General features: G+C 50.0%; 7 protein-coding genes and 2 non-coding genes across 9 annotated transcripts; 4 read left to right on the forward strand and 5 right to left on the reverse strand.

The window, feature by feature from the left end:
• The first annotated feature begins 320 nt into the window (after nucleotides 1-320).
• Nucleotides 321-2,921, forward strand: F5J12DRAFT_843769 (G-protein alpha subunit). The gene is made up of 13 exons (XM_051746230.1): nucleotides 321-472; nucleotides 495-595; nucleotides 651-696; nucleotides 760-1,339; nucleotides 1,394-1,446; nucleotides 1,498-1,607; nucleotides 1,752-1,782; nucleotides 1,892-1,935; nucleotides 1,991-2,104; nucleotides 2,169-2,218; nucleotides 2,279-2,393; nucleotides 2,444-2,461; nucleotides 2,584-2,921. The coding sequence occupies exons 1-13, from the start codon at nucleotides 457-459 to the stop codon at nucleotides 2,656-2,658; spliced, it is 1,353 nt and encodes a 450-aa protein (XP_051598357.1). The 5' UTR covers nucleotides 321-456; the 3' UTR covers nucleotides 2,659-2,921.
• A 144-nt stretch (nucleotides 2,922-3,065) lies between these two features.
• Nucleotides 3,066-5,979, forward strand: F5J12DRAFT_843777 (P-loop containing nucleoside triphosphate hydrolase protein). The gene is made up of 12 exons (XM_051746231.1): nucleotides 3,066-3,185; nucleotides 3,242-3,364; nucleotides 3,419-3,606; nucleotides 3,663-4,059; nucleotides 4,114-4,168; nucleotides 4,200-4,562; nucleotides 4,613-4,785; nucleotides 4,842-5,270; nucleotides 5,323-5,421; nucleotides 5,477-5,615; nucleotides 5,665-5,728; nucleotides 5,824-5,979. The coding sequence occupies exons 1-10, from the start codon at nucleotides 3,090-3,092 to the stop codon at nucleotides 5,528-5,530; spliced, it is 1,977 nt and encodes a 658-aa protein (XP_051598358.1). The 5' UTR covers nucleotides 3,066-3,089; the 3' UTR covers nucleotides 5,531-5,615; nucleotides 5,665-5,728; nucleotides 5,824-5,979.
• A 123-nt stretch (nucleotides 5,980-6,102) lies between these two features.
• Nucleotides 6,103-9,263, reverse strand: F5J12DRAFT_784177 (Creatinase aminopeptidase; the record flags this gene model as incomplete). The annotated part of the gene is given in 14 exon segments (XM_051742983.1): nucleotides 6,103-6,246; nucleotides 6,294-6,413; nucleotides 6,469-6,534; nucleotides 6,582-6,697; nucleotides 6,821-6,860; nucleotides 6,911-7,022; nucleotides 7,078-7,180; nucleotides 7,200-7,353; nucleotides 7,408-7,778; nucleotides 7,830-8,166; nucleotides 8,223-8,385; nucleotides 8,436-8,510; nucleotides 8,559-9,106; nucleotides 9,177-9,263. The coding sequence occupies 14 exon segments, from the start codon at nucleotides 9,261-9,263 to the stop codon at nucleotides 6,103-6,105; spliced, it is 2,436 nt and encodes an 811-aa protein (XP_051598359.1).
• A 2,101-nt stretch (nucleotides 9,264-11,364) lies between these two features.
• F5J12DRAFT_241607 (uncharacterized protein) lies at nucleotides 11,365-13,281 on the forward strand. The gene is made up of 4 exons (XM_051738551.1): nucleotides 11,365-11,767; nucleotides 11,834-11,842; nucleotides 11,904-12,680; nucleotides 12,746-13,281. The coding sequence occupies exons 1-4, from the start codon at nucleotides 11,741-11,743 to the stop codon at nucleotides 13,007-13,009; spliced, it is 1,077 nt and encodes a 358-aa protein (XP_051598360.1). The 5' UTR covers nucleotides 11,365-11,740; the 3' UTR covers nucleotides 13,010-13,281.
• A 413-nt stretch (nucleotides 13,282-13,694) lies between these two features.
• F5J12DRAFT_843799 (uncharacterized protein) lies at nucleotides 13,695-15,851 on the reverse strand. The gene is made up of 5 exons (XM_051746232.1): nucleotides 15,374-15,851; nucleotides 15,254-15,333; nucleotides 14,475-15,205; nucleotides 14,277-14,354; nucleotides 13,695-14,210 (listed from the first exon to the last, which is right to left on the reverse strand). The coding sequence occupies exons 1-5, from the start codon at nucleotides 15,709-15,711 to the stop codon at nucleotides 14,100-14,102; spliced, it is 1,338 nt and encodes a 445-aa protein (XP_051598361.1). The 5' UTR covers nucleotides 15,712-15,851; the 3' UTR covers nucleotides 13,695-14,099.
• F5J12DRAFT_t146 lies at nucleotides 15,803-15,876 on the reverse strand. Its single transcript has one exon. It is a non-coding gene; the product is annotated as a tRNA-Val (tRNA).
• Nucleotides 15,877-16,157: 281 nt separating this feature from the next.
• Nucleotides 16,158-16,231, reverse strand: F5J12DRAFT_t145. Its single transcript has one exon. It is a non-coding gene; the product is annotated as a tRNA-Val (tRNA).
• A 336-nt stretch (nucleotides 16,232-16,567) lies between these two features.
• On the forward strand, nucleotides 16,568-17,581 carry F5J12DRAFT_723531 (uncharacterized protein; the record flags this gene model as incomplete). Its single annotated transcript, XM_051741461.1, is given in 4 exon segments — nucleotides 16,568-16,616; nucleotides 16,673-17,185; nucleotides 17,205-17,270; nucleotides 17,379-17,581. The coding sequence occupies 4 exon segments, from the start codon at nucleotides 16,568-16,570 to the stop codon at nucleotides 17,579-17,581; spliced, it is 831 nt and encodes a 276-aa protein (XP_051598362.1).
• A 377-nt stretch (nucleotides 17,582-17,958) lies between these two features.
• On the reverse strand, nucleotides 17,959-21,174 carry F5J12DRAFT_894542 (uncharacterized protein; the record flags this gene model as incomplete). The annotated part of the gene is made up of 8 exons (XM_051747747.1): nucleotides 17,959-18,123; nucleotides 18,178-18,719; nucleotides 18,774-19,046; nucleotides 19,096-19,301; nucleotides 19,360-19,946; nucleotides 20,006-20,137; nucleotides 20,196-20,947; nucleotides 21,018-21,174. 8 exons carry the CDS (start codon nucleotides 21,172-21,174, stop codon nucleotides 17,959-17,961), a joined length of 2,814 nt encoding a protein of 937 aa, XP_051598363.1.
• Between the last annotated feature and the right edge of the window lie 108 nt (nucleotides 21,175-21,282).

Consider the following 21,282-nt stretch of genomic DNA (forward strand, 5'->3'; position numbering starts at 1 on the left):
GTCCAACCAAACCATCCCAGTGGAGTACTTGAATTCCTCCGATTGCAGGGTTATCTGGCAAGGCAGGGATACTCGTACTGCCTCCGTGATCGTGATCTTCATTGCACGAGATCCCGGCACCACCCTTTTAGTCCACGACCACTTCCACCCGAAGGTAGTAACCTGGCATAGGTCTGGGAGTGTCTACATAATAATGCCAAGGGCCATTGCAGCCCACGAGAGTGTCAGCCGTTGTTCGGACGTCAATTATGTAGCGATGGAGACGGTGGAAGATATCAGTACACGAGACCCAGGAACATTTTTCCTAATCAGAATGATGGTTTTGATGGCCAGGCCCGAGAGCTGAACAGCTTCTTGTCAGTCCCGGCTGTTCATGCGTGGGACTTAGTGTCCTGCCCGAGAATGTAGTTCAGACGTGTGTTAAACTCCACCGTTCACGACGCCGAAGTTTCCTCTATGGCTAAGCGATCGAGTCATATCCTATTCTTCTTCAGAGCCAACCTTCCTACAATCCATTGGCGGTACTTCAAAGAGCTCTCCTTATTACGACGAAGAAGCTGCCCATGTCAGCCAAAAAATTGATGATGAACTCAAGGTTTGACGTCTCCCAATACCCTCGGGACCGTAAGATACTGAAGTACCCCCTACAGAGGGAATGGGCGCGACGAAAGGATACTCAGAGAAGACAAGTCAAAGGTACTAACCATGGCTAGTCGGCTCGATCATGATCACGTAGCTGACGCGCCAGTGTCTTCTCAGTCATGCTCTTAGGGCAAGCGGAATCTGGAAAATCCACGCTGCAAAAGCAATTCCAACTATATTATGCTCATCAAACCCTCGACCACGAACGGCCACTGTGGCGGCCTGTTGTTTACTTCAATATCATTAAGGCTGTACGGATGATCCTCGATGAACTTGACCATGAATTTTCAACCTTGGATTCCGATCAATCTACCGAAGGCCAGGCCGTCGCACACGCCCTGGCCCCTCTAGGAGATGTGAATGGAGAGATATCTCGGCTCAGGTCCAGGCTGGTTCCTCTCACATCAATGGAGGACTCGCTTGCCTCAGAACTAAACAGCGGAGTTCATGTTGCTGGAGGTCGCAGTGGGGTGTATGTTCGCGCTGGGTGGCAAGCCCTTGTAGCTCCACTGTCTCCAAATCGGAGCCAAGCAGCCCTTGCCACTGGCGGTCCGACGCCTGGTGTCGCACACGTAACAAATCTAGCATCGAGGACACTCATGTCTGTTCAGAACGAAATCGATGATCTATGGAAACATCCAGCTGTTCGGATATTACTGAATAATCGCCGGATACGACTGGATGAATCTGCTCCATTGTAAGTTCTGCTCTTCGAACAATGGCTGGCTCTTGTGTCACTTGCATTTCACAGCTTCTTGGATGATATCGTACGCATAGCACAATCTGACTACCTTCCGACAACAGGTGTGTCATGATTAACTAAAGTTCATCCGGGGAAACTGAGACCCGTGGCAGCGGATTTACTTAATGTCCGTCTACAAACGCTGGGCGTATCAGAGCACTCTTTCGACATTGAACTTTGTGGAACTCGATACAATTGGCTGATGTACGATGTAGGAGGTGCGGTATGTAGTAATCTATCTCTTCATAAAGTATCTTGTGCCTGTTGGCAAGCTAACTTCACGCTAGCGGGGTCAGGTAAGCATCCGTGCATATCGTATGCAACTATTCGCCGAGCTCATCACGCTGCCGCTGTGTCTCAATGTTAGAGGCACGCATGGGTACCATATTTTGATGATGGTATGTCAGTTTTTTTTAAGTATAACACCTCTATCTCCTTGCTCAGTCCAGAGCACATGTCCGGCCAATGCTTTCAATTTATGACGTGTTTCTGACATGTTATCCTTAGCAACAGCAATCATATTTCTTGCGCCAATCAGCGCATTCGATCAGGTACATGAGAAATCACGTTGGAAGGAATCTCACCATGCCTATGTCGCCTTTGCAGTACCTTGAAGAAGATGGCCGGACTAATCGACTGGACGATTCGCTCCAGTTGTTTACCGCGATATGTTCGAACAAACTCCTAAAGAATTCTCACTTGGTACTTTTGCTGAACAAGGTATTTAATCCCTAGCACAAATATATTTTCTGAACTAACCGTTCCGTGCTGTTCATCGGGAAAGGTTGACTTGCTGAAGAAGAAGTTAGAATCAGGAATCAAAGTTCGGAAGTAGTGCGTCCCGACCTGCTGTTTGTACATGTCGCCTTTTTTCATTACTAGCTAACCCTACAGCATTACATCGTACGGAGATCGGCCCAATACATATGCGGACGTGTCGGAGTATTTTCGTGCGCACTTTATCCAGGTCCACCGTCGTAACGACATCGGACGAAGGGTTCTGTATGCCGTACGTGTATCGTTCGTTGGGGATCGTTGGAATACTGATTAGTTGGGCAGCACTTTACCTCTATGCTTGTAGGAGTCTTTGTTCATTCGCAATCTGGCCTGGGACATACTGAACAACTTTCAGGATATTCGCGCAACCCAGGCCATCATAGTAAATGGTCAGTGTCCTGTGTCCTTGCGGGAATTGCAAGCCTAACGAGCGTCTCTCTTTTGTAGTGGGCGAAGCCATTATTCGTTCGCATATTGCAAAGACGGGGCTTGCATGAGCTGCGCACTGCTTCTTGCAGGGTATACATGTCAAGATTCTGAGACTTTCGATGGATTTTTCCTCTTTTCCACATAGCGTAGTCGATTCCTTTGTACTACAACTACATTATATCTGATTCCCTTCGCCACCTGCGACTAGATGTAAACGCTGAAATTTGTTGCCAGAAACCTCGTTTAGAATCGATCGCGAAGTGGGTTTCAGATACTTTAAGCAAGCGACACATTGTTACATGTTAAAAATTGTGGTGAGTTTTCATGGACGTGAGCCGCACCTCGTCGTACCACTAAACCGGAAGATATTGGAACTGGTGGTAGCTTACTAATCAGAAAATCATGTGACTATAACCATTTATGGGAATTCCATATGCAAGATTTGTGAAGGCACGCATGCCTGGCGAGTATTCCTCTTAGAACCTCATCAGCAGTGACCATGTCGACCAGCGGCCTAAAAGCGATATCCCCAGTGCCCACAGCGGCCGATTTCTTGGACATTGTATTGTCCAAAACACAACGTAAAACACCAACGGTGTGCCTCTATTCCCTAAAATGCTTGTTGCAGAATGACGGATATCAAAATACTAGGTGATTCATAAAAACTTTAAAATCAGCCGCATACGAGCTTTCTACATGCGCAAAGTCAAGTTTACACAAGACTCATTCGACGAAAAGCTGGGGGCAATCCTTTCCGAGTTCCCCATGCTTGATGTCAGTTTACTTCCGCCTTAACTTTAACGTTACGCTGAGCGATCTTCCGTATAGGACTTACATCCCTTTCTTGCGTCGCTGATGAATGTGCTGTATGACAAAAACCATTACAAGCTTGCTTTGGGCCAGCTTCGTACCGCTCGCCATCTCATCGATCACATCGCCAAGGATTATGTGCGCCTATTGAAATTCGGCGACAGCTTGTATCGGTGTAAGCAACTCAAGACGGCTGCCCTTGGTCGGTATGTTACTGAGTGACACACCTTATATCTCGACGCCTCTAACCTTTTAATGATAGGATGGCGACAGTTATGCGACGCCAGAAAGATCCTCTTGCCTACCTGGAACAAGTCCGGCAACACATCTCACGTCTTCCGGCTATAGATCCAAATACACGAACGCTTCTTATTTGCGGATATCCAAATGTGGGGAAGTCTTCATTCATGAACAAGGTCACGCGTGCCGATGTCGACGTACAACCATATGCGTTTACCACGAAATCACTCTTCGTTGGCCACCTTGATTACAAGTATTTGCGGTGGCAGGTTATCGATACCCCTGGTATTCTAGATCATCCTCTGGAGGAAATGAACACGATCGAGATGCAGAGCATAACTGCCCTCGCGCACCTGAAAAGTTGTATTTTGTATTTTATGGATCTGAGTGAACAATGTGGTTACACGGTGGAAGCACAAGTAAGTTTCCTCACTCGCAGGGTGTTCAGCCACCATCTAATCCAGTTTCCATAGTGTAAACTTTTCCACTCCATAAAACCCCTGTTCGGTGGGAAGCCGACGGATTCTCGTAATAAACAAAATCGATGTCACACGCCTAGAAGACCTTGCGCCGGAAAATAAGGCCCTCGTGCAGGAGATTATTGACAAGGAAGATGTGCAATGTGTCCAAACTTCATGTTATTCTGAAGAGGGTGTCATGCAACTCAAAAATACAGCTTGCGATGCCCTTCTGGCCCACCGAGTCGAAACGAAGCTCAAAGGGAACAAGGTGGATTCCATAGTTAACAGGATCCACGTTTCCATACCTACGCCCCGCGACGACATCGAGCGCCCGCCGTTTATTCCTGATGCTGTCAAGGAAAAGAGGAAGTACGATAAAAATGACACAGGGGGCAAGAAACTTCTTCGGGATGTTGAAGCTGAGCAAGGCGGCCCTGGCGTATATAGCATTAATCTGAAAAGTGAGCTAGTCGAGTATATTTCTATACCAGCCCTTAACACATCACTTCAGGCAACTACTTGCTCGCGAATCCTGAATGGAAGATGGATATCATGCCGGAGATCATGGATGGCAAGAACATTGCAGACTTCGTTGACCCTGATATTGCCGAGAAGCTAGAGGCGCTCGAGCGCGAAGAGGAGCAGCTGGAGGCAGAAGGATACTACGACATTGATGAAGATATGGTAGGTCATTTTACCTGTTGATATCTTTTTTTCAGACGCCTTACGTTCTTTCGTAGTTTGATTCTGAGGACGAGCAAGAAGCGGCCACAATGCAAAAGTCGCTCGAGCATAAGATACAGTCACAAAGCATCAAGAAGGCACAAAAGAACCAGGCTCGATTACCGAGAACAGCTGGTCTACGCACTCTAAGTGAATTAACGACATCATTAAAGAAGGCAGGGTACGATCCGAGTAGCATACAGCAACGGGCGGAGACGTTGGCCAAGGTGCAAAGAGCCAAGCGAAAGCGGGCGGAAGCTGAGACAGATGCTGGTATGGAGGTTGATAACGAGAATGTAAGTGAAAGTGATGAGGGCGATTGGATGGATGTCGACGGTGAGGAAACTCCCAACAAACGTGCCAAGAGCAATTCTGGAGCTGTTATTGCGAAACATCCAAGGGCTCCACAATCAAACCGACAGCTGGCTGGCTTGCGGGACGAGCAGGTAACGTCGGAAAGTTTATTTTTGTTCGTGCTGGGCCTCATTCCATCCGTAGCAAGCATCTAAAGCTGTTAAGCTACGTAACTTGGGTCAAAGACGGCGCAATATGCTTGCAAAAGCTGGCGAGAGTGATCGTGCTATAAGAGTCAAAATGGTGGGGGATTGGCCAACCGTATATGGTTTTCCCGATGCTGACGAACGGTACACAGCCCAAGCACCTGTTTGCTGGCAAACGAAAAGCTGGAAAGACAGACAGGCGATGATTGGTTACTTAGCCCCATTGTGTGCTGCCTCAGAACAGCCACGTCCTTTTTCTCCGTTATTCCTTTGCAACTTCACTACTGCTTACTTGAATACAATGAGTTCGCGTTGCATGACCAAGGTTGCAAGTTTTTACCATCACAATGACCCATCCACATATGTAGGTCATGCCCTTGCCCCATTTCCATGGTCATTACGAGCTTGGACATTTAATTGTATATATTGAAACGACACATCAACAAAAGGCGGGAGGATTAAGGGAAGAGGCAGATACATCCAAGTTTACGAGACACACCATAAGAACACGGGGATCTGTGCGACGACAAAGCCTGCACGGATCGCCAATTACAGTAAGGAGGACCCGGGATGAAGCCGTACCGTCTAAGATTGAACAGTCAACATGTAAGTATCACATATTTGAGGAGAGAACGGTCCCGATGCGTTTCTCCGCTAATAGATCCAAGTGAGATAAAACATTACGCTGAAGCGCAAGGGTTAAACGTAACAAGTACGGGTCGGGGGTGTCGCAAAAGTAGGGTAGATGGTATCGCAGAAAGATGAGAGCTCCAGGCGTCTAGTCCCAGTCGATCGTGATCCCTCCTGGACCCGGGGCAGCGATGCCGATGCCTCTTTCGGCTTCTCGTTTCAGCCATTTGAGTGCCCGCTTGTCCTCCTTGAGGAATGGCTCAAGCCTTTCCAGGCACTTCTTATTATGATCCTGCCAGCGATATCAGCGCGGTCGCGCGAGCAACTGAACATACTCACTTTGAGCCACTGCTTCTCTTCTTTGGTAAGCATGTTTTCTTTCACCATACGTGTTTGGATAGGCACACAAGTCAACCGCTCGAAACCGAGCCAGATATCGCCGCTAAACTCGCCCTTCGTCTGCAGGCATAAAGCACGTCACCAAAGATCAATCAGAGAGATGTCTACTACGCACCCTCACGCGCCTCACGCATAGCGCAGATTCAATTCGCATCCCCCACTTGCCTTCCAGATCTGATGGCTGAAGTTGAGTTTGCTAGCTTGAGAGAATGCGTCGTCCTAACTCACAGAAGCCAGGCTCATTCGTAATGACATGGCCATGGAACCAGCGGCACATTGCTCGAGAAGCCGTGAGGCCCCTCGTGGACATTCAGAAAAGAGCCAAAACCGTGACCCGTCCCATGCTGTAGACACGATGTCATCAGATGACCTGATAGATGAGATTAAGCCTAATGCAACAACGCATACCAAGTAATTCAAGCCATCCTTCCAGAGTGCTCGGCGAGCTAGTACATCCAGCTGAGTACCTGTCGTGCCCTCGGGGAAAATGACGCTATCAACAGCGATCTGAAGTAACAGTCAGAGTGTGGGGGAAACTGCATCGAGTAACGACATACATGACCCTGTAATACACGTGTATATGCTTCAGATTGATCTTGAGTTGGCCTTCCAAAATGGACAGTGCGCGTAGTGTCACAGGTACCATCTCGGTACTGGGCGCCTGAATCGCTGAGGTAAGAGAAGTTTGATGAATGTCAGAAATGGCTAAGCGGGGAAGGCGTACTTGAGGTACGGCGTTTCTCGGTCAATCATTTTGGCAGTTGATTTGGATGGCGAATAGTGCGGCAGAGCTACCGTGCAATTGGACTCCAACTCGTTTATTTCATCTGGACAATAAACACTCACCCGCATTGGGTCCACTGGCAGAGATGTTTTCATACGCGAGACCCCAGTAATGTTTGTTCTGTCTCCTGTACTCGGTGAGTCGCCACGCGGCTTCATATTCCGTGATATCATAGCCCTGGCGAATCTTGTGCTCTAACCAGGCCAACCACCTAACCTGGAGTAGCACGTGAAGGTGAGTGTCAGTTGAACGGCAAAAAAGCGAACGCACGTAGGCAGCGCCGTCACGTAGGTAGGCACGCCGCAAACCCTCTAATTCCACCTCGTTCTTGACGGCCTTCATATTATCGACGAGTGAGGGAACAACAGTATATCGGAAGTGAGTTAACATAAGCGAAATTGCGTACGACGTCTCTGCGTTGATAAGGAGTCTACCCTCACCCCACTCCCTCCTACGAAGGAAGGGCCAGATATCGTTATAGTCCCGTCTCTCAATTTTGTGGGCACGAAGGTAATCCTCTATATCATCTGTGACCTTAGCGGCATCGAGGAATAGAATAGCTCTGTCAATGGATATGAACAGATACGCGTAGAATAGGGGATTGAATGGGATATCAGATCCGCGTAGATTGAGCAAATAAGCTATACTCCATCTGTTAGCGGTTTTGCCAAATTAATATACGCAAAACTGACCAAGGTTCGACAAGGAAGTTATGAGGGTGCCCACATGGGCTTGAGCTGGTGATGGTGGAGACTTGGAGTATGGAATTACGGCGGGTGGTTGCGATCTGATCCATTGTCGAATTTCGGCAATTTTGGACGATGTTTCACGGCCGGTAAATTCAATCGATTGGATGAAAACGGGTTCCTTCGAGCGCGGAGGTTTGTTTTTCCAGCAGAGATCAATAAAATTTTGAGGGGGGAAAATCAGTTTGGATCCTTTGGCATTGAGTAGCGTATTCAAACGAGTCGCTTTTTCGTGCGAGATCATGCGGGCATCAATTCCGACTTTGGTATTTTTGGCCCGATCCTATCCAGAATAGGTTTGGGATCTCTCATACACGCTATTCAACGAGGAGAGCGCACCACGAGCCAGTCAATCCAATCTTTCGGGGCATCAACAGCACCAGCGGTGATGATATACCAGTTTGGGTCAAGCTCCGCCCGTGCTTGCAGCCAGTAACGGGAATCGGTGACCAAGTAAGCAGCAGTCTTTGAGATGATAGCTTGGCCAGCGCTACCGCTAAACCTGTAGGGAGGGGATGAGCTGAGTAGCAGAAACCTCCAATTCGCCCTCACCCGGATATCCATTCTCTGCGTTTGTCGCCGGCTGAGACGTACTCTGACTGGTGAGCATCTTCACTTGGAACAACGCTATGGGACCATGAGCAAGGGAGTCACGAGGCGCAAGAAACCACGCACTAATAATCAAGGTTATCCTTCATCATTAGCTTTCTTATCTGTTCGAGTCGCTCGGCAGTATCGATGCGCTCCTTGATGGATTCCACGTCGTTGATCTTGCGCTCGAATGCAGAGCCCACCAATGTGCTTGAAGAATCGTTGGAGTAGAAAGGGGGCCGTTTGCTACGGCTTGATCTTGAAGACGAGCGAGTAGGAGAGTCATATTGTGGAAGGGGTGGCCTCTCTGAGTTTACAGAAGGACTCCTGTCCAGGAGCTCTCTTTCTCTTTCCTTGGCCTTGCCTATGCCCCAACCATAGCCCCATCTTGCAGATCTCTTGGAATCAGTCCTGACGAGGCTGCCCTTACTAGCATCGCGAGAGAGGTGTGAGATCTTAGACTGGCTTCGGTTGTTGGGAAGTGCAGGGACATCGTATGGCTCTGAATCTGAGTCGAATTGTAGTTTTTCTTGATCACGATCAGAGGTAAGGGTTCGAGTCGTCGAGACAGAGCCTGAGCGAACGAGGTTTCCAGACTGACGAGACCGCGCGGGTGAGCGCTCGCCTGAGTGCTGAGAGTGATAGGAGGTGTTATCTAGGCCCATATGAATTAGCGTCTGACTTTTCCGAGTCTGTGCGGACGAGTGGGCTGGCTTGTTTGAAACGGGAGCGATTCGAAGAGAAGGGGAAGCACATAGGGGGTGGGGGTGGTGGTGCAGGCGGGGCCATGGTGACACCGGGTGATGGTGGTGGTGGTGGTGGTCAAGAACGAAGGCCTGCGTGGAGACCACACCCAGCCCGCTTCCGTACACCCCGTAAAAATTGAGGAAGGCGGGATTATATTATGACTAAGCATCCCGCTATATTTGGTTGACCTCCATCAACTGCTTCCGCAGTTCAACGGAGCGCTGTGGAAGCTTGGAGCACAAAACGGCCATCCACCAACGGAATGATCCCTGATCAAGTCACTCTGTGGCTGGCTGCTTGCCAACCCATCGAAGGAACCAGGCTATGACGACCTGGTGAAGGGTGGAGCTCTTTGCCAGCTCACAGAACATGGCAACTCCCCATGCTGAGTCCTCCGTTGCTTCGTGGGATTTCTAGCAAACACGAGGCAGCCCCGGGGGTATCGTTCCCAGATCCCGATTCGCACCTGCTGTCTGGTACTGTTTATGCCAACACTGACCTACAACGCGTGGCTCCCTCCCATAACTATCGGCGACTTGGGCCGAGCAGCCGGTGCCTAGCCTAGCTAGCGATTGCAGTAACTATCAAGGTCCTTTGAGACCCTCAAGACCGTTCGAGGAGGAACTTCACGGAGGCTGAGACTGTGGCAATCGAGAAGCCTCTCACAACTCCTCGTTCCATACTCTTGACAGAAGTTTTGCACAGGAGATATGCGAGTCGCTTCTGCAGAGACTGATAAGACACCAACCTCGTTTTTTCCACTGTAATGACAAGCTTGCATGACTGTTTCAGATACGGGGAAGGTGCTCCGCGAAGCACAAGAAGCAGTAAAAATTGACGCCCACTGTTACAGGTGACCGGGAGTGTTCGAAAACATTGCTAATTACTATGTAACCGAGGCCAGACTCAACGTGGTCAAACTAGTGTCGACTGAAATCAAACCCAAGCAAACCTTCCTACATGGAACTCCACCATCACTCACAGCCCCTAGCCCTTTTGGGTATAATCGATAACTGGTAGTCACCAGGGTGTGATTATCGAACTGCGAAATCAAAGACGTGATGGCCACGGGATGCGTCACAATATTTTTTGGCCGGTGGCAGAATTATGGCTTATCTAGTACGTCCGCCGGAAGACTCAAAGCGTATCTCTATTTTTACACAACGAGTGGTAAGAGCATAAGTATCTGCAGCCCCTTGGTCAGGCATGTAATGCTATTGACATAATCGGCGAGAGACGGCTCACTGAAGGTGTTGCCATGTAACTGCGGGGGCCCCATCCTCGTTACTGCCAGCCTTCTGACATTGTACGGAGTCCGAGTGCACAGGTTGATACATGATTATCAGGCACCCTCAACATGCTGTGAACTCTGTAGATAAGTGTGTTAAGGTTATGATTGAACTTGATGGAGTGGATATGATAGTGAAACGGTTGCAGATACTCTACGATGTGTGTACGTATTTAATATATCGTTGACTTAAACCTGGATAACACTGGGCCGTGCCCCAAGTTGTCCCCGGTCGAGTGGGCTCAAATTGGGCGTGATAGGTGCCCGGAGCTAGCCCGGCGACACACGAGGCACCGGATACGCGATTGGTGGATTCGAAAGGAAGACTACAAACCAGTACATAGTCGCACCGTGTGTAGTTCAAACACGACGTCAGAAGACATTCACGCACGGAATCTTTTGATCGATGGCGACGACCGCGGACGATCGATTCAGGGTAGTACTGGTGGGAGCATGAAAATCCAGCGCGATCGGCACTCACTATCAACTGAGCCCTACCACATGTAGTGTTTCGGGAAAACAGTCCTGCTGGGGTCGTAGTTACAGATCGATTGCGTTGACTCACTTTGCTGGATGTGTCGTGGGACGACACCCCAAGCTGGTCAAATGACCGCCAGGGTTCGCCGATGCTGAAGCTGTGAAGAGTTGCCTACTTGACGAGGAAATAGTCCCGTGTGCGACTTCAAAGCACCATCGATGGCACGATTGTCAGCTATTAGAGAGGGCAGCATTCTCAAAGTAACATTTTGATCGAAGACCCAGTCGATTGCGATATGAACGGCACCGCCAGAGCTTGACAGCGACATTAATGCTGACCACGGTTGTATGTATAATAAAATTCCCGAGCCATCCTCCCCTGAACTTTCCGTAAGAACTCAGTACTCAGCGACCGGCTCATGATCTTTTAGCCGATCAACGGGGATCGGTTGGTAAGATGCAATACACAGCTGATGCAAATGCGATGGTAATATCCCGAGCCTCGAGCGGACGACCTCAAACTGGAATGTAGGGGGGACCTTATTCGTCCTGTGAGAGTGGGAGACTCAGAATCGGTAACCTAAGCAAATGTCAGAGGATGAGCTTCCTTGATTGGTCCCGGCACTCGGCTTCAGTAGGTATATATCATCAATTCCTTGCTGCGAGCGCTCGCAAGAACTGGATTATCTTCTCTCCCTCCCTCTCCCTATCTCTCTCTCTCTCTCTGTCTTCCACGAGTGTCTAGACGGATGTGATGGTCGTCCTGTTAGGATCGCGTCAGGTTCGTCCTACCCAGTCCCCCCATTGTCCGTTGTCGAACGAACTCATGTCCTTGGGATTCATACAGGATATTCGTGTACGTGGCTCACTGACCACCACTGTCCTGTCGAAGCGCACGACTAAGCGTTCCATCACAGGCTCGCGCAGACGAGAGTGTCGATCAAGGAACTTCAACAGGCTGGGGAACCCTGCAAATAGTCACACCCGTCATCGTCGGAGTGGGACTTCTCCTGTGTTTCGCGGCATACTTCGTTTGGCAGCGACATCGTCAGCGATCTTCGAAATTCCGCCCAGCGCGCGCAGAGGGGTTGTGGAACTCACTGATCGCCAAGTTCAAGCGCACATTCGCGCTCGAGAGACATATCCGACACCGAGTAACCCCTGCAAGCCAATCAATGATCCTCGATGACTCAATGGATTCACCATGCGTGAAGTTTGATTCCCAACGCAAGTTTCGCCAATCCAGGTCGGATTCTACAGATTCTTCGACACCACTTAACACTTCACCCGACGACGACTACTCTCCTTTGAGTTTCGCCAAGTCTGCTCCGCCCCCCCAACAACAGCGACGGTGGTCGCAACAAATTTTCCGCTTTTTGGGGCTGGGACCTCAAGAGGTCAAGGCCGAGTTCCCCTCCGCGACTTGGCGGATTGACGTGAGCAGTACTGGACACGGACACGATGCCAATTGGCGCGAAAATCGGAACGAGCCAGGGTGCGCTGTAGCTGAAGGTCCTGAAGAAGGAGACGGTGATCCCGAAGCCGTTGACTTGGATGGAGTGATACAAATCGGCGACGAAAATTTCTCGAGTATCGTGTCGACTGCCGACGAGCGCAGCCGAGCTACCGCCGCACCTTCGATCCCTTCGCGTGATCTCCAGTTAAAATTAGGGCTACTGTCCGAACCACGCAGTGTAAGTCTGTTATGATTTTGCGTGCCTGCTTGTGTTGGATGTTGATTCGTGGTTCGCAACTGTAGGCCCAAGAAAACGATCCTCCCCCTGGGTACAAGCGTGTCGTGGGCGCCGTGGCTGCCAATGCAGCTCACCACCCTCATCAACAGCCAGATCCATCGAGGGAAGGCCAAAGTCATTCAACAGTACAACAGTCTGACCCTTCCAAGTTGTTTCCCCCTTCCGTTCGTGCAGTTGGGTATGGGAGCCCGCTCAGGCATGGTCGTACAGTGTCTTCGGAAAGCTTGTTGGTGTTACAGACCCCGATGACCCCGCCAGGCATATATTAACATCCAAGACTTCGTCACCTCACCGGATTTCTGCCATGAGGGCCGTCCAAGGGCTCTGCAAGGAATTTGATAGACTATGCCAGCGGAAACGGCGATACCGTATGGACCACATCGTTAATTGTTCTTCCCCCGTTGCTCCTGTTCTCTCCCCCCTATGTGTCCTCCCGCCGCTCCGCCCTCTTCAGAGTCCAGGACCCTTACCCCGCGTAGTTGTCCTTTGGCTACGTCAAATCACCTTGCGGGCTTCACCATCCTCACTCTCTGGCACCATTTCCCCGTGTCTAAGTTATCTTAACGCCCTTGCCGCGCTGTCTTTATACGCGTTCCAATTGCTTCTATTTTTTTAATTCTCTCTTCGGACACACCCTCCGGCCATCGCTGAGGAAGACCAAAGTTTTAGGGCCTAGATTCCCTCATGTAACATTACATTTCGACATTCGATCCATACCTATAATTCGCTGTAGTAGCCCGACACCGATTGTATGTGTTCAAGTGTGTAGGATGCAACCTTGGCGTAGCAGCTGCTACCAATTTCTGCATTGCCATGGCGCTATCTGATGAATTCACTTATGGGTATGTGCCTTTATGTCCTCGGTTACCGCATCCATACCAAGTGCCCGCGGTCAAGACACACCGTCACAATGGCGGTGTGTTCTGGGCCCTGACGCCCATGTGGCATAGGTTACAACAAGAATACTTGGGGTTCCACATCCTGATAATCTATATATGCAGTGACGTAGTGCTTCACTCAATTGGTAATCCAATTGCTGCGGATGAGCACATGTACTGAACTCTAAAGAATGTCTCAGCCTCCCTCCACATGAGTGCACCGCCTCTGGAGTAGCATGCTACAGCGCTCAGTGTAAAACAATATGCATCAGGTATTTGTAAAGCGTACTTGTGCTAATCTGTCCGATGCCGTGATAGGCGGAAGAGAGGGGGTGAACAGTAGTGTGTATGACAGGACAAAGCAGGGCCAGAATGTGCTAAACTCTGCTTTCCAAGGTCGAAGGGTAGGAGCCGATCGATAAGTTATTCTACGAATTCCTGGTTGATGTATCCAGGTTAAGGAGGGAATAAACGATATCTTCTACCGTATCCGGCCGGGAATCTCGCGTGTAACAAAGTGCCAGATGTAGTGTGACCATCCTTCTATGACGCCGGGACCGGTGAGGAGATGGAGGCAATCACCTGACGCATGCTGTTGGTAAATCGAATAGCATAAACACTAGTGAGCCTAGATAACTGGAAGAATGAATAAGCTTACGGCGTCAGGGCGTAGTCGGGCGGGCCTGTCAATCTGAAGGAAGAAAATGTCGGGATAATCGGGTGATGCAAGAAGAGCCTTCACGAGCAAAATGCAAATGTCAGCAACCGACCTCACCTCAGTCCATTCGGGCCGCGGACGTGAACGGCCCATCGCCAGAAAGACACCATTTGGTCACGGGGTTGAGTGCATACTTACCTTGAAAATCTCGTTGAAGTCCGAAATCCACGGCCAATTGTACCATCGCCACCGGTACGGCTTAATCTCTGTCCACGGCTCGTGATGGTTATGACAATCTTCGTGGCCAGGCAAGTACGCTCGTACGACCACTTGCTTAGGGCGCCGCCCGCCTTGGGCCCTATACTCGTTTATAGCAGTCTGGACTTGCTGTGCCCACTCACGCATGGCGATATTGAAGAACGACTTGACATTAGCGATACCATATCCTGCCTCTTCACCCGCCTCTTCGTCGCGAAAGGCACTCATAAGAGTTGTCGTCCAGTGCCCTGCGGTGCTCACGACCAAGGTGCCATAGTGAAACTCGGGCAGGTCGCCTAGGAATTTGGGCATATATTCCGAAGGAGACATGGACCATGTTTGTTCTTTGCTAAACAACGTCTTGTTTGCGAGTTCAAGTTCTGTTTCAGGACCAAATGCGTCGTCTGGCACGAGAGTGCGGCGATATATGGCGTCGAGGTCTTCCTTGTTGAAGAGGAGGTCAACGCGGTGGAATGTAACAAGAGGGGTTGACTCGATAGAGAAACCACTTGGAAGATCTATTTCATCCAGTAGGGGCGACGTTGGTGAGAGGTAAAGGTTTTGCATCCATGCGCGGTCAAAGTATGGGTTCTCTGTGTAGTTGGGTGTTGCGCGAACATGGGGATAGAGAAGACACGACAAAGAGAAGAAATGATTTTCGGTTATCGAATCTGCACATGACTTGGTTTGAGCACGAATTGATTTTGGTTACAACGTACCACCGAGGACGAGCCAACCCCCCTTTTGGACCATATCCTTGACGATCGAGGTGCCATTGAGAGGGGTTATGTTACACCGACTTAGATGGGACCCATTTGTAGGAGTTGACGCCCGGGAACCTGTCCCACTCCTCTGGATGGTCGGTTCCTAGATGCCATGCATATTCTCTGTCCGCAGCACACCCTTGCAAGCCAGCCATAGCAAGAGCGTCATCCGAATTGGTGATGGAGGTCAAGTTTGTCCTTGGACTGTATACCCAATGACCATGCGACCAATCTTCTGGTGAACAAGAGCTCCGTTGGCGTCCTGCGAACACTGAAGACCAATCTGAGAGGCGGAAAGTGGACTCGGAGGAGGAATAAGCGTATAAGACCAATAAAAGACTTATAAGTGCCCCCAGTGCAAGGACTTTCGAAGACCAGGTACGAGGCCGAAAAGCAAAGAGAGTGATGCCCATCACGCAAGATGATGGATGTTAAAAGAGTCCACCTCGGGCGAAAATCAGAAAACGGAAACAAATCACAAATAAAAACAATGATAAAAAGCAATGACCTGACCCTGGTTCGAACAGGAGACCTTCTGTGTGTTAGACAGATGCGATAACCAACTACGCCATCAGGCCTATGTACCTTGTACCTTATCAGCCCATGGAGAGGCAAGAACAAAAATAGTGAATGATGTCAACGAGGCACGACGGCTCCGAATGAGTACAGCGATCGAAGGACGACAAAGGCAGCGATACGGAGACTCATAGAAAAGCAAAGAATCGTAGAGATGCAGATTCGTAGCTGAGAAATCCAAACCGAAAGACCTAAACCCAAGGCAAGGCCTGATACACTAGATAGCTGATAAAGAGAAGCGAAGTGAAACCGGCCAAATGAAATGAAACAAAGGAAAAAGAAATGACCTGATCCTGGCTCGAACAGGAGACCTTCTGTGTGTTAGACAGATGCGATAACCAACTACGCCATCAGGCCGATAGATATCGGGTCCCCACCGTACCCCATAAGCAGGCGATAAAGTGGTCCCTCGAGAGGACAAGGGAAAGAGACAATTGGGCGAATTCTCACCGTCAGTTCTATTACTATGCTGTGAGAGAATGACTACATACATAGTACACTGGTCGTAAGGGCCGTATTGAACCGCAGTGATGGTGGCGACGCAGTTAGTCTCTATTTGTGTTTGGGCGGACCTAGTCCTGCTGCGGAGAATGAAAGAACCCTCCCATCCATCTTCCCGTCACTCATCCTCTTCTTACACCAACTGCATCTTGTATCATTTGACCTCTCCTTTGCCCCTGATAAAGAACAACTATGCGTCTCTCATTCTTACCCGTCCTCGTTGCGGGCGCTGGCATGATTGGTGTGTACGAATCATTGCTGGAATGACGACAACTGAACTTCCAATGCTCTGAGCAGCCAGCCAAGTCGCCGCAGAGCCCATCCGACTCATCGTCGACGCTTCTGAGTCGAACCCCAACATCCGTTTTGGTCATGTCTTGGCCAACGCCAATGTCAATGGAAACGACGACTCACACGTCGGGCGCGTTCGCCCGACCTTCGTCGTGGCCGCCTCTACTGAGGTGAAGAGCGGTTCTGCGCATCCATTATGCAACTCTATCCGGGAGAAAGCAATCCGTCTCTCAAACACATTTAGACATGCCCTGGGTCTTCCCATTATCGAAACTGGTGAATACCACCACTCAGTCGGCGCTAGTGTCGTCGGAAAACCCCATCACCACGAGGAGGTTCACATCCCCGTTGTCACTCTTCCCATCGTGGACACCCCTGAGACGTTTGTGCACGGTCACCACGCCCAGGTTGAGGATCTCTCTGACCAGCCTCACGACGGACCTGTGGAGCGGCCCCACCATCCCCACAAAGAACATGATCACAAACACAGGAAATTCCGCAAGTTCAGGTGCCATAAACGTATCAGGGGTTTCTTCAGGCGTATCCACAAGGGCCTTGACTACCCTCGGTCCGTGGGAGGGTCGCGCCGTCGCTTTTGTCATGGGTGAGTCTTCTTCCATCTGTGTCAGTGCAAGTATGGTTGCGCAGTCGACTACAGTACTATCCATGTCTTATCTGTCCAGCGCTGATATAATCGTTTCACTACCTTTAGGCTGTGGTATCGGTGTTCTATTGCGTATGTTCTGGGTCTTGTCCGTCCTCGTTTACCGCACCATTCGAGGTGACCGGGAGGAGCAAGTACATGAGTATATTGTGCTCGACCAAGATATCGAAACCGTCTTCGTTGCTCCCCCTCGGTACACCGACGAGAAACATGAATTCGTCGAGGACGAGAAACGCCCGGTAGATGCTTGAGTCACCGATTACGCTATGGCCTTTGTCAGTGTTAGGTAGCACTGACCTGCGGCTTTTCTGGTCGAATTTTGCATATACTCAGTGTTAAGAAATCCTTTTCCCTGCTAGCCTTGTCTGCTCGTCTTCTTTCTCAGACATATTTCGTCTCGTGTTTATGTCTTGAAAGATTGTTCGCACTCGTTTGACACAGTTATGTTGTATCCATTGCCTCTAAATATTTATCTTTGATCCTTCCCGCTACTTAACACCACACTGGGATGTGGTTGAAACTTGAGCTGCATCGACTGGAACTCGATGTTGTGCAGGATGTATGACGGCGTTTGGGTTCGGCCTTGCATTCAATGGACACGTTCACGATACATGTGCGCACGTATGTTCTACGTCCGGGTAGCCCCGAGTCCAAGTCTAGACTTCTTGATAACAACTGTGAGTGGTACCTCGATGCCAACAGATGTGTCTCCTCCGATTTTGACTCCTTCCGACCATCCCATCGAGGACAACATCTTAAACCCAACATTACTTTTGCCGATAGCGGGTGCTTCCTTCCAGATCACGTCAGTACGCAGAGGGACCAACATAGTGGCTCAATTCCTCACCTTCCCGACTTCTTCTCCCTCGCGGTGACTTGATGCGTAAACCCTACCTTTCTTCTGTGATACTTCCATTGAACCACGAGTAGCTCTCTTCACGATAGCCTTGACCTTTCCCTCGTTGATAGTACCCGTGCGGTTCGTCTTCACCAGTGTCACATAGCGCCCCTCTCCGTGGCCCTTACTGGAACTCTTTAGATTAAATGCAGTGGCAAGTTCGTGTACAATCTTCCTCATATTCTTCTTCATCGGAAGGAGCGGCATACTTCGCCTTCCGTCGATGTTCGCGGCGAACCTTCTCATGGTAGCCTCGATGCTCGACATGTCATCGAGCTCAATGCAGAGATGATCCATCTGTTTGAGTGCGGCCATCATGAGTTTACGTGCTTTCTTTCCCCCCTTTTTCGGGGCTAAAGGATCCAGGGACGCAAGCATCCTGGCCTCCTTCCGAAGGCGTTTGTTTTCAGCTTTCTTGGCGCGATCGCGCTCCCACTGGGCTTGTAGCTCTTCAGGCAGATAGTCCGCTTTATCTTTGGCTTTCATGCGCCCTGAGGGGGCGTTCATTATCAGAATTCCAGATAATATTGTAACGCATAACGCACGCTTGGAGGATGAGATATCAACACCGTCTCCAGAGTGCATCGCTCTCCTGTTGTTCTTGAATCTTGGTTCTTCGTCTGTCAATGCATCCTCATCATCACTGTGAAGCTCAAGACCCTCTCCTTCGGATTCCGCAATCATGAACTGCTCTTCCAGCTGCAGAACAGCTTCTTCTTCTTCGTCCTCCTCACTTTCATCCTCGTCTTCATCGCTCGAATCCTCCGCAGTATGAGCGCTAGCCTTGGCTTGGTCTTCCTCAATCATCTGCTTCTGGTCTTCGATGTCATCCATTGTCACGAAGCGTGATCCTTCCTGCGCTCATACCATCCACGAAGCGCAACATCGCGTTCATATCCGAGCCCACGTCTGGATCGAGATCCATTCCTCCTTCACTGTTGGATAGATCATCCCCGTCGTCTGCAACCAATGCCCCTACGCCAGTTCTCATACCAGATTTCTCCATATTGTCAATATCGTCTCCCCAATCAATATCCGAATCATCTTTTCTTCTTGTCTCCCATTTCTGATCTCTGCAGTTCTTGTTCATCTGCGTCGCGAAGCCGTGACTCGGACAACATCGCTCCGAACGTGCGAAACTGCATACGGGCGTGGCGGCGTCGCGCGACACGTGACGCTTTCGACTTTAAACGAAGTTTTTCTTTCTTCTTCTGAGAAGGCGTGAACGCTGCGGGGTGGCGCGGTTGTGCAGAGGATTCCATTCGTTGAAAGTCGAGAGACATCGAATGCAGTGACAGTGATTGTGAGTTTGAAGACACAGTGTCCCCAACGATCACAGATGTGTCCTTTTGCTCCTTGCTGGCACTCCATGTCTCTGAAGTGCCGGTGAGTAGAGAGCAAGTGGGCAACGTGACGCGAGGTGTGGTATCATGTGTAGGTTGTATACGCCCCGAACGTGGATAGGGTGCAACGTAGACGATTTTTTCCTCTTCTTCACCCAGTATCTCATCTCGTCGGCTATCAGCGAGAACGGCATCGCTTGCAGAACCGCCCGCAAATGGTTGGGTGGGTTGGGTGTCGATAAAAAACCCATGGTCACCGCCATCGAATTCTGTGCCTGTAGCTGCCCTTTGTTCGAATACGTAGTGTGAATCAGCAGCCGTGTTGTTAGTAGATTGATTGGCTTCTAGCTCCATGTGAGAGTTGGAGTTGTTCGGCTTTGAAAGCGTTGGTTTGATCCCAGCCCTTTCTGAAGGATTCCAAGGTGATCGTGCACCAAGGAACTGCTCCAATGTCGCGGATTCTCTCTCACTTGAAGAGTCTCAATAGACTGCTCCAATGTCCGAAGGGTAGTGCCGTTGGCGGCAACCGCGGTAGACTTCCCCTTCCCCGGTCCTTCTTCTCTGTTCTGTTTCTTCAGCGCCGCTTATCTCCAGTACGTTTCGTGGCTGCTCCTTATTACACACACCAGTGAACGTTTCTTCTACGACTGCGTTCCCAGGGTCTGGCGGCTCCGTCTTCCTTTCGACTGAATGCTGCACAGAGTCAACTTGTGCACGGAACGCGCCAAGATCCGCGAAATCAATTTCTTCTGGGTCATTAGATGGGGTGCCAGATCCATGGTCACCATCAATATGTTCCGTGTCCGCGGCAGCTGCCGTTTGTTCGAGTATGTCGCCCGATTTACCAGCTATATTGCCAGTAGACAAACTGTCTTCTAGCTCCACATCAGCGAGAGCATTGTTCGGTTTTGGAAGTGTCGGTTTGATCGCTGCACTTTCTGAAGGTTTACTATGGAGCGCCCCAGCGCGGTGCTCCCTCACTTGAAGAGTCTCGATAGACTGCTCCAATGTCCGAAGCGTAGTATCGCCAGCAGCAACCAAGGCAGATTTTTCTTCACCGATCTTTGTTCTCTGCTCTGTTTCCTTGGCCCCACGTTTCTCCTGTGCATCACGCAGCTGCTCTTTCTTGTACACGCCAGTGAAAGTTTCTTCGATAACTGTATTCCCGAGGTCCGGCTTCGTCTTCCTTTGAGCCGCATGCTCCATAGCGTCAACTTGTGCGCGGAACGAGCCGAGGTCCGCGAAATCAATTTCCTCTAGTACATCAGATGTCTCGCCTTCTGGAATTGTCTCGGCTGCTGGTGAGAATGGTTGGGTATTGTTGAATATACAAGCAACGCGCTCGGCAGTTGGCACGTCAGACTGTACTGTCATACCTGTAAACACAGAACAAAAAAGTGCTATCAGAAACATATCATTCGATGTGAAAACATTTTAGAAACTTACTATTACCCGTTGAAGGCGACTGAAAGATCTCCTCTGATTCTTGGAAGAGGAACGGCGTATGTGTAGCCTGGACAAACTTGATAGGCCTCAGTAAAGGCCGCTCGAAGTAAAGCAGATCCGACAGTGAAGCATCGCGGTTCGGCGGCTGTCTTTTCATGCCAATATTTCCCCTCCCCCGCAGTTGGGACGCTGTCCCAAGCGACCGTCCTCGAGCAGTGGCCTGGTACGATGCTTTCCCTCTTCCCCGCTGACCATTCCCTAAACA

The sequence above is a fragment of the Pisolithus orientalis genome (genome assembly GCF_024613125.1).
Source record: "Pisolithus orientalis strain OTSU chromosome Unknown F5J12scaffold_23, whole genome shotgun sequence".
In the NCBI taxonomy this organism is placed as follows: Eukaryota; Fungi; Basidiomycota; class Agaricomycetes; order Boletales; family Pisolithaceae; genus Pisolithus; species Pisolithus orientalis.

Coding starts and splice junctions, on each gene's coding strand:
- F5J12DRAFT_843769 (XM_051746230.1), top strand. Junction 1,608..1,751: donor TGTACGATGTAGGAGGTGCG/GTATGTAGTAAT, acceptor TCTCAATGTTAG/AGGCACGCATGGGTACCATA. Junction 1,936..1,990: donor CAATCAGCGCATTCGATCAG/GTACATGAGAAA, acceptor TCGCCTTTGCAG/TACCTTGAAGAAGATGGCCG.
- F5J12DRAFT_843777 (XM_051746231.1), top strand. CDS start 3,090: ATGTCGACCAGCGGCCTAAAAGCGATATCCCCAGTGCCCACAGCGGCC. Junction 4,060..4,113: donor GTTACACGGTGGAAGCACAA/GTAAGTTTCCTC, acceptor CAGTTTCCATAG/TGTAAACTTTTCCACTCCAT. Junction 4,786..4,841: donor ACGACATTGATGAAGATATG/GTAGGTCATTTT, acceptor GTTCTTTCGTAG/TTTGATTCTGAGGACGAGCA.
- F5J12DRAFT_241607 (XM_051738551.1), top strand. CDS start 11,741: ATGGTCGTCCTGTTAGGATCGCGTCAG. Junction 12,681..12,745: donor TACTGTCCGAACCACGCAGT/GTAAGTCTGTTA, acceptor TCGCAACTGTAG/GCCCAAGAAAACGATCCTCC.
- F5J12DRAFT_843799 (XM_051746232.1), bottom strand. CDS start 15,711: ATGGGCATCACTCTCTTTGCTTTTCGGCCTCGTACCTGGTCTTCGAAA. Junction 15,334..15,373: donor CATCCAGAGGAGTGGGACAG/GTTCCCGGGCGT, acceptor GTCCCATCTAAG/TCGGTGTAACATAACCCCTC. Junction 14,211..14,276: donor CCCGACTACGCCCTGACGCC/GTAAGCTTATTC, acceptor ATTTACCAACAG/CATGCGTCAGGTGATTGCCT.